Raw genomic sequence first — 14681 nt, 5'->3', positions numbered from 1 at the left:
AAAAGATTAATAAAAGATTTATTCAAGGCAGAATATGAGTGACCTAGAACTAGGAGACAGAAGTCCAATGACTTTTATTTTTTTTATGTGAAGGAGTTACAAAGAGGGAGGGAGGGAGAGCATAATTGGTTATAAATATCATCAGAAACTCGGTAATATCTCTGAAAGGAAGGCTATTCTAATAAAAACAATTCTGGGAATGGATAAGGAATATTAGATTAGGAACAAAGGATTGTGTGAGTTTGCTCTAGATGGCCAAGAGTAAACAGACTTTATACACATATATCACCCAAGTCAGATTGGCCTAGTTAAGAAGACTAATAGCTCTGTCTAGACAATACTCAGGTAGGTCTCAGTAGTGTTTCTCTTCAATGGTTTGCAAGCCTTTTAGGGTGAATTTCTTCTCAAGTTTAGGGAAGAGGATAGCTTGTTTGAGATAAGTAGTCCCTTACTCAATCGGGAAGTACAGGAGTAGAATTCCTTATTTCTTTGTTGTACCTAGTTTTGAGGAACAAGTTGAATATTACTATCCAATGTTTAAAATATAACAGAAGACAGACATTGTGGTGCAGTGGGTTAAGTTTCGCTTTGTTTGCCCATATTAGAGCTCTGGTTCTAGTCCTGCTCCTCTGCTTCCAGTCCAGCTTCCTGCTAATGCATTCTGGGAGGCAGCAAAAGATGGCTCAAGTGTTTTGCCCTTGCTACCCATGTGGAAGACCCAGATTGAGTTCTAGGCTTCTGGCTATTGTGGGAACCAGCAGATGGAAGGTGTGTGTTTGTCAGTGAGCCTTTCAAGTAGATGAAAAAGTGGACAAGTTGAATTAAAAGTATTTTTCATGGTACACATTTTTCCATGAACTGTTTGAAGACCTTGTGTATGTTTGTGACCTTAGCTGTAAACTAGCTAAACAGAAAATACCCAGTGAGCTCTGGGCATGTGATTTTAATTCAGATTTTAGCTGGAATGTGTAAAAATACAAAACTATAGAAAGCCAAATCAGATCCATTGGGACTATGGACTAGTGATATAGATTGTGAGCCCTATTTAAGTTGAATGTGATTATATTGAAGGTAATTTAAAAGGAATTTTAAAATGAGGTGGTTTCCTTATCTAATTTTCTAATCAAGAATGATTAGTTAATTATTCTTCTATACCTGAAGTGGTATTTTAGAAATATTGAGATTTTGAGAGCAAGGAGTCTATGGTTACACTTAAGTCATTCTAAACACAAGCTAGACAGCAGACTTGTCATTTTGTACTTTAATGTTTATTCTCATTTGAAATGTGATTTAGTTCTAGAAGTGGTGAATATTCATAACAAGTACCTATTTTGCTTTAATAAAACAGCATATGCAAGTCCAACTTGTCTTGAAAAGAAAAAGAATTTTCTAACCTCCACAAAGAAATATAATATCTTTACTATCCTGTTATCTCCTACTTGACAAGTAAATCACTTGTAGCTGGGGGATTAGCCTTTTTGGCTTTTGGCTAGCCAGTAAAACTATTTTGTCTTCTCTATGAAGATGTTAATGATGTGTCATTTATGTCTAGCTTTTCTCTTTATATCTTGATACACTTGCTCAAAATATTCTGCTACTTTGAAATAGCAAAAGCTTTACAAATTCTACTTTTTCTTCTGAGTAGACCCAAGTTTAAATAAACGGCTGCTTTCATTTGCTTAACTCTTACCTGAACCAAGCTTATAAGGCTGTTACTACTCTTAACATCCTACTTATGGGGCAAACTCAAGCTTCCTGTCTCAGCTAAAGCAAAGTACAGATGCTTTGCAATTCATCCTCTTCAAGTAAAATATTAAAGCATGCAAGATCTAGTTGACTTAATCACTGATTGTTATATGATTCTGAGTTAATTGAGATGTTGGTTGTTTTTAGTCATTGGTAGTGGAAACTTTAAAAATTGATGGAAGTTACTTGTAGCACTGAATAAATACCCAGTTTTAGAGTGAAAGTATTTCAGGGAAATGATGTTAAAATGCTTCTGAAGTTACTGATTGTATATGCCTAATTCCTGATTGGAAGGAGGAACATTGCTTTTCATAACAACTAACCATTTTAACTGCTCATTTTGGGAATAGTGATTGGCTTGATTACATTGGTGTAGCCAGGAGCAGAGAATTGATGTTGGTGGGAGTAGGGGAATTCTCTCCAATTTTAATGCATAGTAGAGATTAACACATTTTCTCTTAATACCTACTTATTTTATGAGACAAGAGATTAGGGGTGGAACTGAATGTAGGCCCTCAGGACCCAGACTTGACTGTGTAATTTGCAGAGTCCAGTGTAAAATAAATAAGTGATGCCCTTTAAAATTACTAAGAAAGTCAGGACCACAATAGCTGAGTGTTAAACTGAGTGTACAACTCTATGCTACTGCATATGTTGTACATATGCAAGGCTGGTGCTGTAGGCACTTTATGCAATGAGGAAAGAGTATAAAATGAAGAAATTAAAGTTTGGTTGTTCATTAAATGGCTTCTCCTCTTTTATGCCTGTTAACATGATTCTTTAAGAAAAAAAAAAAAAGCCCGGATTCTTTTTCAGTTGTGCCTCAGAGAAAAAAGAAAATAGCACAATCTTGTATACACTTGAAGCTTGTAAGCCTTGAAGCTTAGTGACATCAGTTAGACTTGAGTTAGTTTATCTGTCTCACGCTTGTGTGTGTCTTAGAACATGTACATTCTCTGCCCACCTCACCAGTGCCACGTCTGCCACCAGCTTTTTAATGGTGGTGGAGTAATGATTTGTGTAGTCTTTTTCTTGTTGTCTTCCTGAATGAGCTCATAATGACTGTTACCTACAGACTTAACACAGGCCAACCAAATGGAGAAGAAATTTTCATCCCAGCCAGCGCCACAGCTCAGTTGGCTAATCCTCTGCCTGTGGCGCTGGCACCCCGGGTTCTAGTCCCGGTCGGGGCGCCGGTTCTGTCCCGGTCGTTCCTCTTCCAGTCCAGCTCTCTGCTGTGGCCCAGGAAGGCAGTGGAGGATGGCCCAAGTGCTTGGGCCCTGCACCCACATGGGAGATTGGGGGGAGGCACCTGGCTCCTGGCTTCGGATTGGCACAGTGCGCCAGCCTTAGCGGCCATTTGTGGGGTGAACCAACGGAAGGAAGACCTTTCTCTCTGTCTCTAACTCTGCTCGTCAAAAAAAAAAGAAATTTTCATCCCTTGAGTATTAACAGTATTAAGTGGGCCTTGTAGATGTGATTATGCTATGCGGGCTCTGCTTTATGAATAGATTAATGCCATTGTCACAGGAGTGCGTTCTTAATAAAGACTTTGCCTCTTTTTCACATGCACTTATTTGCCCTTCCCTCATATTATGGTATAGCACAAAGGCATTGCCAGATGTCAGCACCATGCTCTTGACTTCCCAGCTCTATAACCATGAGCCAAATAAACTTCTGTGTCTATAATTGACCTAGTCTGTGGTGTTATGTTATAGCAGCAGCAAATGGACTAAGACAGAAAATTGGTACCAAAAAGTGGGGCTGTTCCTGTAACAAATATTTGAAAATGTGGAAGCAGCTTTAAAACAGGGTCATGGGTTGAGGCTTCAAGAATTTGGAGGAGCAAATTAGAAAAAGTCTGTATTCACATGAATGGAGCATTAGAGGTTAACAAGAAGCAGCTGTAGGAGAAGTCTAGCTCTTCTTAGAGATGACTTAGGTGACCATGCCTAGAATGCTGGTAGGGATATGATCAGAAGTGACCATTCTGATTAGTTTTCATATAGAAAGAACAAGATAGTACAAACTGCAGTAAAGACCATTCCTGTTACACAAAGAACTTTTCAGAATTGTGTCTGAATCCTAGAACTTCATGGAATGTGGAACTTGATATTGATGAACTAGGATCTTGTAGAAGAAATACATAAGCGCCAGTATTCAAGAAACTGTATGGTTACTTTTAACTGCTTACAGTGACACGTAGAGGAAAGAAATGACTCAGAATGGAATTTATAATTAAAAAGAAGCAGCCTGGTCATGTAAAGAATGGAAATGGTTAGAAAATAAGTGCATAGCTAAGCAACTGGTTGCTAAAGAGAGTACCTTGGATAGAAGAACCCAGGTGCTGTTTGTCAAGACTATGGGAGAATTGAGAATCAATGAAAACATTGTTTTTTGAAAAGATTTATTCATTTATTTGAAAGGCAGAGTTAGAAATCTTCCATCTGCTGGTTCACTCCCCAAATGGCTGCAATGACACAGGCTGGGCCTGTCTGGACCCAGGAGCCAGGAGCTTCTTCCTGGTCTCCCAGGTGGTTGTAAGGGCCTAAGTATTTGGACCATCTTCCACTGCTTTCCTAGGCACATTAGCAGGAAGCTGTATTGGAAGTAGAGCAGCCAGGACTCAAACTGCTACCCATATGAGATGCTGCCATCACAGACAATGGTTTTATCTGCTATACTGTAGCACCAGCCCCCAAAACATTGATTTTTTGAGGCTACCCTTCCCATCACAGGCTAAGTGCTCCAACAGGGCAGACTGGTTTGGGGAAACTGGTTCAGGGTGCCTTCAGCAGGCTCAGTGCACGACACTGTCTCTGCCCTCTTAGTGAAGCAAATCCTAATGCATCTTGGCCTAACATCTTTTTTTTTTTTTTTTTTTTTTAAGATTTATTTATTTATTTGAAAGGCAGAGTTAACACAGAGAAGGAGAGGCAGAGAGAGAGAGAGAGAGAGAGGTCCTCCATCTGCTGGTTCATTCCCCAGTTGGCTGCAACAGCCAGAGCCGTGCCTATCCAAAGCCAGGAGGCAGGAGCTTCCTTTAGGTCTCCTATGCAGGTGCAGGGTCAGAAGTGGAGCAGCCAGGACCTGAACCGGCACCCATATGGGATGCCAGCACTGCAGGCTGCAGTATAACCTGCTACGCCACAGCACGGGTCCCTGACCTAAGGTCTTAAAGATAAAAATGGTAAGCCTTGGCAGCATCCATGTGATGCTAAGTCTGCAAGCCTGCAGAATGCAAGAATTATAGGAGCATGGCTATCATCACCTAGATTTCAGATGATATCACAGACCACCTGAGGACTCAGAGGATTGTTGCAGGGGCAGAGCAGAGTGCCTCTGCTGCGGCAATGCTGAGTGGAAAATAAGCCACACTATGGCAGTGCGTAATGGGAGTCCAGAGTAGAGTAGCTCCTGAAGCCCCAGAAATGAAGGACCAGCAGCATACAGTACTAGCATAGGAAAACTGTAGGCGCAAGACTAACCTGAGAGAGGTGAAGCCTTAGGGGTGGGGCTGCCCAATGAGCCCTCTGTGGAACCAGGTGCCCCCAGTGTGCCAGGAGGTGGTACTTGGAATAAAAAATTACTCTGGAGCTCTAAGAATTAATGTTTTCCTTGTTGGTTTTGGGCTTACTTTGAACCAGTTGCCCCTTCCTTGACTCTTCTGTGGAATGGGAAAATGTATCCCGCATCTATCCCACTGTTGTCTTTTCAAAGTAGGTAACTTGGGGCTGGCACTGTGGTGTAGTGGGTAAAGCCACCACCTGCAGTGCCAGCATCCCATATGGGTGCCTGTTTGAGTCCTGGCTGCTCCACTTCTGATCTCTGCTATGGCCTGGGAAAGCAGTAGAAGATGGCTCAAGTCCCTTGGGCCCCTGTACCTGTGTGGGAGACCTGGAAAAAGCTCCTGGCTTCTGGCTTCCTGGTGAAGCTCTGGCTGTGTGGCCAATTGGAGAGTGAAATAGCAGATGGGAGACCTCTCTCTCTCTCTGCCTCTCCTTCTCTCTTTGTAACTCAGATAAAATAAATCTTAAAGAAAAAAAAAAAAAGTAGGTAATTTGTTTTGATTTCAGTAGGCTTTGCTACTGGAGGAAATTCTCCTTAAGGTGAGGAAAGTTTCCTGCCTTGAGTTTCACCCAGAGCTGATTTAGGTGAGACTGTGGACTTGGTTCTAGTATGAGTTAAGAATTTGGGGGCTATTGAGATGTCTTAAATGTATTTTGTGTATGAAAACACGAGTTTTGCGAGGCCAGGGGTGGAATGCCGTAGTTTTAAAGTCTCCTCCAAAACTCATCTTGTAATTTAATTGCAATGTAACAATATTAAGAGGATAAGGCCTCTTAGAGGTGATTAGGCCAGGAGGGCTGCTGTCATTGATTAAATGCCATTAGGGTAGTTACGCAGGGTATGGGTTCCTAGAAAAGGAGGGGTTCTGCTGGTTTCCTTTTTCTGTCTCACAAATGTGGCTTGCCCTTATGCCATGTTGTGATGCATCACAGATGCCATTGCTAGATACTGGTGCTGTACTCTTAGATTCCACAGCTTCCAGACCATGAGCCAAATAACCTTATTGTTTATACTTTAACTGTAGTAATTCTGTTATAGCCACAGAAGGCAGATATGCGTGGTGGCAACAGCCAGTTAAGAAAGAACAGTGGTACAGTAGGTTAATCCTCTGACTGAAGCACTGGTATCCCATATGGGCACCAGTTCTGGTCCCAGCTGCTCCTCTTCCAATCCAGCTCTCTGCTGTGGCCTGGGATAGCAATAGAAGTTGGCCCAAGCACTTGGGCCTCTGCACTCGCATGGGAAACCCTGAAGAAGCTCCTGGCTTCTAGCTTCAGATCAGCTCAGCCCCGGCCATTATGACCATTTAGGGAGTGAACCAGCAGATGGAAGACCTTTCTGTCTTTTCATCTGTCTGTAACACTACCTCTCAAATAAAATCTTTATAAAAAAAAAAAAATAACAGCTTCAGGTGTTTTTTTCATCAAATAGATCCTCATTCTCTGGAGTCATTTGTATAGTGAAGGATAAAGAAAACAGAAATCCATTGAGGGCAGCATAGTTAATAAGGGGAAGAAAGATGAAAGGGCAAAATATTTGATGTTAGAGCCAAGTCATTTCGTTTTCTTCCATGGGTAAGACTAAGTAATTACTCAGAAAACAGACTTAAATTTCTATGTTATATTATCTATTGATTTGCTTTCACTGATCTGATACTGTATTTCCTAACATTGAGCTGTGTGGCGTTCTTTTTGAGGACTTATAAGACTATTGTATTTTTCTGTTTGACAAAACAGTCATCTTGTAAAAGGTATATTCTAAAATTTTTGTATATAACTTTACAACAGTTCATTCTCCTTACAAATAAAACATTCCTAGTAACAATTTAGATACTTTATAATATAATCAGGTACTGGTTGATCACCTGAAAAACTTCTGCCACCCTTAACAGGGACCACAGGAGGGTTTGAGAGACTGGATTTATTCCTTTCTAAAGAAAGTTATGTTTAAGGAGAAGAAAATGAAGAATTTCTAAAACTATTATTTTGTATCCTTGTATAAACGTTAGATTTAAAACACTGTATTGTTTTCATTTGTTTTGTGTTTCTGACCCTAACAAGTACAAGTAAAATCCTGTTAGAAAGAAAATCTTTATGATAATGTGATCTATTTGGCAGATTGTTCATATAAACAACTTTGTTAAACCTTTGTCTGTTTATCAGATATTGATGAGTGCTGAGCCCCATTGTACTAAACCTGAATGTGTTAGTGATGCTGTGTCTGGTGTTCTAGTGATGCCCGATACAGTCCAGAGTAAAACTGCTCTTCCCTGAAGATACAATAAAATATTTTAAATGAAACATTTATATAATAGACATAAAATATTTTGTGCACATCAGCTTTTTCTGTATAGGATAGCCATATTGACAAGCCGTGTGTGTGTGTGTGTGTATAAAATGCTCATTTTTAAACAGATTTTTGTAAATGTTACAGGGTAGGGCTGGATTTTGGTATTAGGAAAAGCTACTCTTACAAAATTTATTCATATTTTGCTTGCTAAATAACATTTTAGAGAATAAGGAATTTAAAATAAAAACTCTGTTAAATTTAGGTTTAATTACCAGAGATTTCAGGTTTTTAGTATCTTATGGATAAATCTGAGGGTTCTCAATGCATGAGATTCCCTAACCTTACTTGAAGTTCTAGATGCTAGAGATTAGCAGTCATGTCTGGTGGAGTTGTCCTGCTTTCTAAAAATGTAATACCTTAATTACCATAAAAATTGTCTTTGTTGTCTTGAGTCCATACAGCATCAAAAGTCAGAAAATTCTTTTTTCCTTTATGGAAGAAAAGGTCACACTTATTTTCTGCACCTCAGAGTAAGTTAAAGTATCCCAACTGCGAAGTGTAATTTAGGTGCATTGTTAACTGATGAAACGTTGTTTTGCATACTACTTCAACCATCCTCTGCCTTTCTCCCTCAATTTGTGTTACACCCCTAATATTCTGTGAACAGAATTTTTTTTTAACAATTGTTACAATTCTATTTGTAACTTACAGTAGTTTATTTGCACCTTAAAGAAGTTGAATATGTTGTGGCAATTTTGACAACCAGCAAGTTCATCTAAGGTTGTACCTGTAATTTCATGATAATCCTGCATGCTCACTCTAGTCTATGTAACTGATAGGGATTATGTGTGGTTTCTGTACAGGTACAGTAACTGACATCTAGTAACATTTACCCTTTGATGAGTTCCCTGAACTCTATTTTCCTGTGTAAGAAATCACTTAAAATTCACTTACATTCAAGTTGCTCATCAGAAGATATAGGGAAAATAAAGTAATGATTATAATGCATATAGTGCTTTGCTCTTCGTAGTAGTATAAGCTATATTGGTCAGTGATTTAAATTTATAATAATGAATAATACATGATTGCAGCAATGCAAATGATGCAGAAGTGTAAGGAATGTTACCTGTGTTACATAGTAGAGCAGATTGCCATTCACATGTTGTCTAAATGCCAGTGGTTAAATGATTAAGTTTTGCTTTTTTTTGTTTGTTTGTTTGTTGAGTTTGTACTATGTGCCAGGCTCTTGACTGAAATAACTAATGAGAACTTTGTAAGGTTTCTATTCCAGATTTGGGATGTTTATTTTGAATTAGTCATTCTTTAATACCTAACTTGAATTCCAGCATTTCTTATTATATTCTTCTTCTAAGGCTAAACAGGAAAAGACTGTGGATCCTAGATTTTAAACAAGGAAATGATAGGAAGCTGAAACTAGTGGCTTAAATGAGATTAGGCTTCTCAGGGTTTTTAATTTTCTATGTGGCATTTCTGTTAGCATTGCCACTTGACTACTGTAAGGAACTATGTTTACTGTTTTTGTATTAGTAGCATCTGTTCTTTTTGGAACAACTCATTTCACAGAATCATTGAGTAGCCAATTCCTGTTCTCTCTTTACTTAGAATTTTTCAGGGGATTTCACAGGGCAGGATAAGAGAAGAAAAGCCATTTGGGTAACTCTTCTGTTACATTTGTATCCCTCTCCCTTGGATCAGCAGATGTAAACTCTTATGTTCTCTTCCTGCTAATTGACCAGCAGCACCCTGGATTATTATCATCCCTTTGTCCAAAGGAATGGTGTAGCTGTATTCAGTGACCCATTACATGCTATATCCTATCTATTTCTACCTATTAGAAATATTTATTTTTTTCTTTTATTGTTATGATTTTAAAAATAAATGATAGAAGGAAACATCGAGTAATGAAAGTTTCAAGAACAGTTAGCATTAACATTTTGGTGTGTTTTGGTATAAAAATCTTTTTCCTTTTCATCACATTTAAAAATAAGCTATTAGAAAAATGTGAAATAAAAAATATAGTTAGCATTAAACATTGCATTCAGTTGTAAGGATTTATATTTTCTAATAAGATAAAGCCTGTATGATTGCATGGCTATACAGGTAATACAATACAGATTAAATTTTAAAATGCAAGTTTTGTTTTGCCATTTTAAAAATAGGACCTGTATATACTTTTAAGAGCTATTTACAGATCAGTATAAAAATTGATTTTTTTCATTGAGTTTTTAGATTACATGACTGATACTACCTTACTAAGTTTTCAAATGAAGTGAGAAGTACTAAGCCAAGTAACAAGCAAGTGCAAAGTTATTTAATAGTCTTAAAAGGTTCTAATTTCCCCAGAAATAAAGGAAGATTTAGCCAGATGTTAAAATTATGTGTGATTATAAATTACCCTTATTGTAATAATTGTCTAATTTAGTAGTTTCTATTTTGCTAGATTTTCCCAGTTCTAGTTTGGCATGATAAAGCATCAGTTGAAACAAACCATATAGGGCGAATGTATGTGGATAATATTTACACTGTTGGAAAATCAGCTGCAAGTTAATGCATGCCTCAGGAAATAGAGAAACGAATGCAAACTTTTTCTAACTTAATTTAGGTGGTCTGACCTCTAGAAATATGTGTGTTGTGTATTTTAAATTATATAAGGAATGTTAAGTCTTTTCTTCCCTTTTTTAGCTTTAGATTGTAAGCAAAAGAAATCAAGGTCAAGATCTGGAAGCAAGAAGAAAATGCTAACATTACCTCATGGTGCTGACGAGGTTTACATTCTCCGATGCAGGTATATGACTTTATGGCCATATCTGATGATTTATATCAGATTTTGCTTTGAGGCATATTAGTTATTTTACTGGGATTCTTTTAATTTGTGGCAGAGGATACCACAACAATTAGATTACAAATGAACTTTGGAAACAGTTTTAAAATTTTATTCAACTCAGTATACTCATTGTAAATTTTTTCAAGTAATCTAATTGTTTACATTAGCGAAGCATCTCTATTATACAATGATTATAAAAGTGGTTTGTTGATTTGGGTTGTTTAGTTAGTGTTTTACAGTCTTGAGATTTTGCCCATAGGCAACATATTTTCTCTTCCCTCATCCTCATACCTCCTTCATATGCCCTCAAAGAAACAAGTAATGGCACAATGTAGTTTGAGGATTTGTGAATTAGGGAAAAGTCTTTCCTAAAGAATGACACATTTTGGAGTAATTGTTGTTTTAAGTCAATTAAGATGTATAGGTTTTAAGACCAGTTAATTTTTTTAAAAGATGTATTTATTTACTTGAGAGGCAGATTTACAGACAGAGGGAGAGACAGAGAGAGATCTTCCATCTGCTAGTTCACTTGCCAAATGGCCACAATGGCTGGAGCTAGTCCTATCTGAAGCCAGGAGCCTGGAGCTCTTCCCAGTCTCCCACATGGGTGCAGGGGCCCAAGCATTTGGGCCATCTTCCACTGTTTTCCCAGGTGCATCAGCAGGGAGCTGGTTTGGAAGTAGAGCAGCCAGGATGCAAACCAGTGCCCATATGGGATGCCAGTATCACAGCTAGCCTCTTAATCTAATAAGCCAGAGCACCAGCCCTAGGACCAGCTAATTTAAAACATATGTATATATTTATGTATTTGGAAGGCAGAGGAAGACAGAGATACCTTCTCTGGTTTACTTCTCAAATGGCTACAACAGTCAAGGCTAGACCAGAGGAGCCAGGAATTCCATCTCTATCTCCCATGTGGGTTGCAGGGGCTCAAGCACATGGTCTGTCCTCTGCTGGTTTCCAGGTGCATTAGCAGGGAGCTGAATTCCACCTGGGACTTGAACCTAGCACTCCAATAGGGAATGCCAGGGTCACATGGTATCTTCACCTGCTGTACCACATATTTAGTTAGTTTTAATCTAGTATTGTTCCTGCATCTACAAAGATTACTGAAGTCTAATATAGCTGTTAATAAACATAGGAGTTGGGAATTTTAATGTTGAATTAGGGGCCAGAGCTGTGGCGCAGTAGGTTAATCCTCTGCCTGTGGCGCTGACAACCCATCTGGGTACCGGTTCTAGTCCCTGCTGCTGCTCTTCCGATCCAGCTCTCTGCTATGGCCTGGGAAAGCAGTGGAAAATGGCCCAAGGGCTTGGGCCCCTGCACCCGCGTAGAACACCGGAAGAAACTCCTGGCTCCTGGCTTTGGATCGGCTCAGCTCCGGTTGTTGTGGCCATTTGGGGAATGAACCAGAAGATGGAAGGCCTTTCTCTCTGTCTCTCCCTCTCACTGTCGGTAACTCTCGCTTTCAAATAAATAAATAAAATCTTTTAAAAAATACATTGAATATTAAGTGATTGACTTTTTTTTTTTTAAATTTGTGTTATCTCCGATATATGGTAAAGTTTATTCTTTCTGTTTAGGGGTTTTATGTGAATCTGTTTTTTTTTTAAAAAAAGGGAATTGGTCATATTAAGAGAATTATTACCAACTTCTTTAGGTTTTGTGGACTAGTCTTTCGAGGACCATTATCTGTTCAGGAGGACTGGATTAAGCACTTACAACGACACATTGTAAACGCTAATCTTCCACGGACTGGAGCTGGCATGGTGGAAGTCACATCACTACTTAAAAAGCCTGCCTCCATTACAGAAACTTCATTTTCTCTACTAATGGCAGAAGCAGCTTCATAGAACCAGGAAAACCTTTTACATAGCAAATTTGAATTGGATGTAAATTTGAAATTGTTTTTTTTTTAAGCCACATTAAATTATCCGTTTACTAAAGCAGCAAAATGGGGAAAAGTGAATTCCAGTGACATCAGAGCAAATCAAATACTTAAAACAGTAAGTAGTCTATATATTTTATATAGGGTGGAAGATTGTTTTTAAGGCTTACTAACTTTTGTTGGCTAACCACGTTTACTCAGTAAGAGATCAGTACATGTAAGCAGCCATTTATAAACTGTTGCACATGGATACTTACAGATTTATTGAAATTATGTTTCCTTCAGTGTTACCGGAATCAAGGCTCTGTTTATTCCCCACAAGACTTGCATAGAAAAATAAGATATTATATTTTGTTTGTATGTATTTAGTGTTTTGTATAATACCAGGAACCGCTAACTAAATTTACTCAATTTAGGGCATTAAATATCATGTACTTCATAGTTTGAGACTGTTCACTCAAATAGGGCAGAGTATTATTCTATCTAGATGTGTAAGTGTTTTTTTAAAATCACATGGAACGGTTTTTTTTATACTAAAAAGTGGAGGGAGATTTGTTTAAACAAGTATTTCTAAAAGAAATATGTACATAGTCCTGGAAATTATTTGTGGTAAGGAAATATTCTTTACTCCAGTTGCATTTCTCAGACAATAAAGTGGTGCATCCATGCTACCTCCTACTTTGTCAACAAAGATGCTATTTACCCTTTACATTTTTGTATCATAATAGATTTAAAAAAATCTAATGTTCTTTATTGCAAGACATCTTTTTGTTAACAGATTTGTTTCTTTTTAATGTTTTACCTGAAATTTGACATGCTTACAGGACAGGTTTGCCTCTTACTTTATTTAACATTGTAGAAATGTAATTAATAAACAGTGCTCACTACACAACTTAGAATAGGCTTTCTCATTTATATTATCTTCCAAATTTGATCAGTTAGCAAAACTTAATACACCAATTAAAATATTTCTACTTATGATGAGAATGTTTACAATTTAAATTTTAGAACTTGTTTTGGATGTGATTATATGTACAAAAATCGTGTAACACTATGCTCATGCTAAGAACCGACATAACGGAATTACTGAAATAAATGTGCTGTGAGGAATGGAAAATATGGTGCAGGTGTCTTGGTCATGATAAATTGTGATTATCCTTTTCAAGTCTTTCCAAAAACAGATTAGTTCTTTTTATCTGAAATCAGATTCTTCTACAAATAACAGTTTTGTATGCAAGCACCATTTTATTTTATTTCATGTAGTTTGGCTAATACTATAGTTGAACCCAGGATATGCATTGATACTATTCTTCATATGTAAATAAAGTTAACAACAGTTAAAATAAGGAGTATTTTGGTAGAGTATATACATACCTCACTGCCAGTGAAATCGCTTTCTATGGTATATCCTTACCAGAAAAATCTCTAAATAAAAAAAACTTAAAATGATAATGTCTATAATGTGAAATATTTATTTTTATCATGGATGGAAATAGTCCACTTAAAGTTGTGTTTCATTTTGATTCAAATTGTTTCTCTTTAGCAGGTTACTATGTTCACAGGATTCTCTCCCCTTTCATAATTAATCAGACCTCTAAATCCAGAACCATTTTAAATCTGAAATTAGGAGATTGATTCATGAATCATTCCCAGCCAGACTCCTGATTTCTGGGGCAAGTAGATAAGGACAAGGTGATGTAAGTTATTTGCAGTTTTGCAAATGGCCTGATAGAAACTGCACTTGTCTAAAATGGGGAGACTAAAACATCAAATATCATTACTTTCGACTGAAAATATGCCTAGTCTCTGTATACTGATTATATCTTATTGAACAGTGTTTATTGATAGTTATATGTACTTTTTTATATTGGAAGACAAACTACGTAGGAAGTAGAGTTCAGAAGTTTTAAAAAAAGAAAATATAGGGTTCCTGGTGGGAAGGCTAGCAATCACTAGTACCACTTTTAGCCTTATTCTTATAATTTTATGATTTTTTTTCTTATCAAGGTAATTACTAAAATGTGTGAATACTAGTATCTGAGTTAGTTTGGCCACAGTTTCAGAATCAAAACTATGTTAAATTTTTTGTTTATTTTAAAAGTAATTATTTTTCCTTCTAGATGTAAGAAGAATTCATCGTAAAATAGAATACTTTAAATTAGAAACAGTAAAACAAGGTTTCTAAAAAGTAAAGAACATCTTTCATAGTAAAGATACTTGGATTACAAAATTTAATAAATTCTTTAGGACATAGTCACAGTTCACCTTTTATTTGGCAAGTGTAATGTTAATATGTTTTCATTTAGATTCCACTAGAAGAAGAAGTATAAAACATCAACTTAC

At 37.2% G+C, this 14681-nt stretch overlaps 1 protein-coding gene across 13 annotated transcripts in view; it reads left to right on the top strand.

Moving 5' to 3' along the window:
- The window catches only part of ZNF644 (zinc finger protein 644), a 105605-nt gene extending 91189 nt beyond the window's left edge, over nt 1–14416 (top strand). For 5 of the 13 annotated variants that reach the window (XM_062191717.1, XM_062191718.1, XM_062191719.1 and 2 more), the window contains 2 exons: nt 10309–10411; nt 12111–14415. In XM_062191717.1, the coding sequence (XP_062047701.1) occupies nt 10309–10411; nt 12111–12303 (296 nt within the window). In that variant the 3' untranslated portion in view covers nt 12304–14415. Of the gene's footprint in view, nt 1–10308; nt 10412–12110 lie in introns of all 13 variants that reach the window. The other 8 variants (XM_062191711.1, XM_062191713.1, XM_062191710.1 and 5 more) reach the window with 3 other exon arrangements.
- Nucleotides 14417–14681: the final 265 nt, after the last annotated feature.

This window comes from Lepus europaeus, chromosome 5 (genome assembly GCF_033115175.1).
Source record: "Lepus europaeus isolate LE1 chromosome 5, mLepTim1.pri, whole genome shotgun sequence".
NCBI lineage: Eukaryota > Metazoa > Chordata > Mammalia > Lagomorpha > Leporidae > Lepus > Lepus europaeus.
The sequence above is the reverse complement of the archived record's forward strand: the minus strand, read 5'-3'. Positions and strand labels throughout refer to the sequence as shown.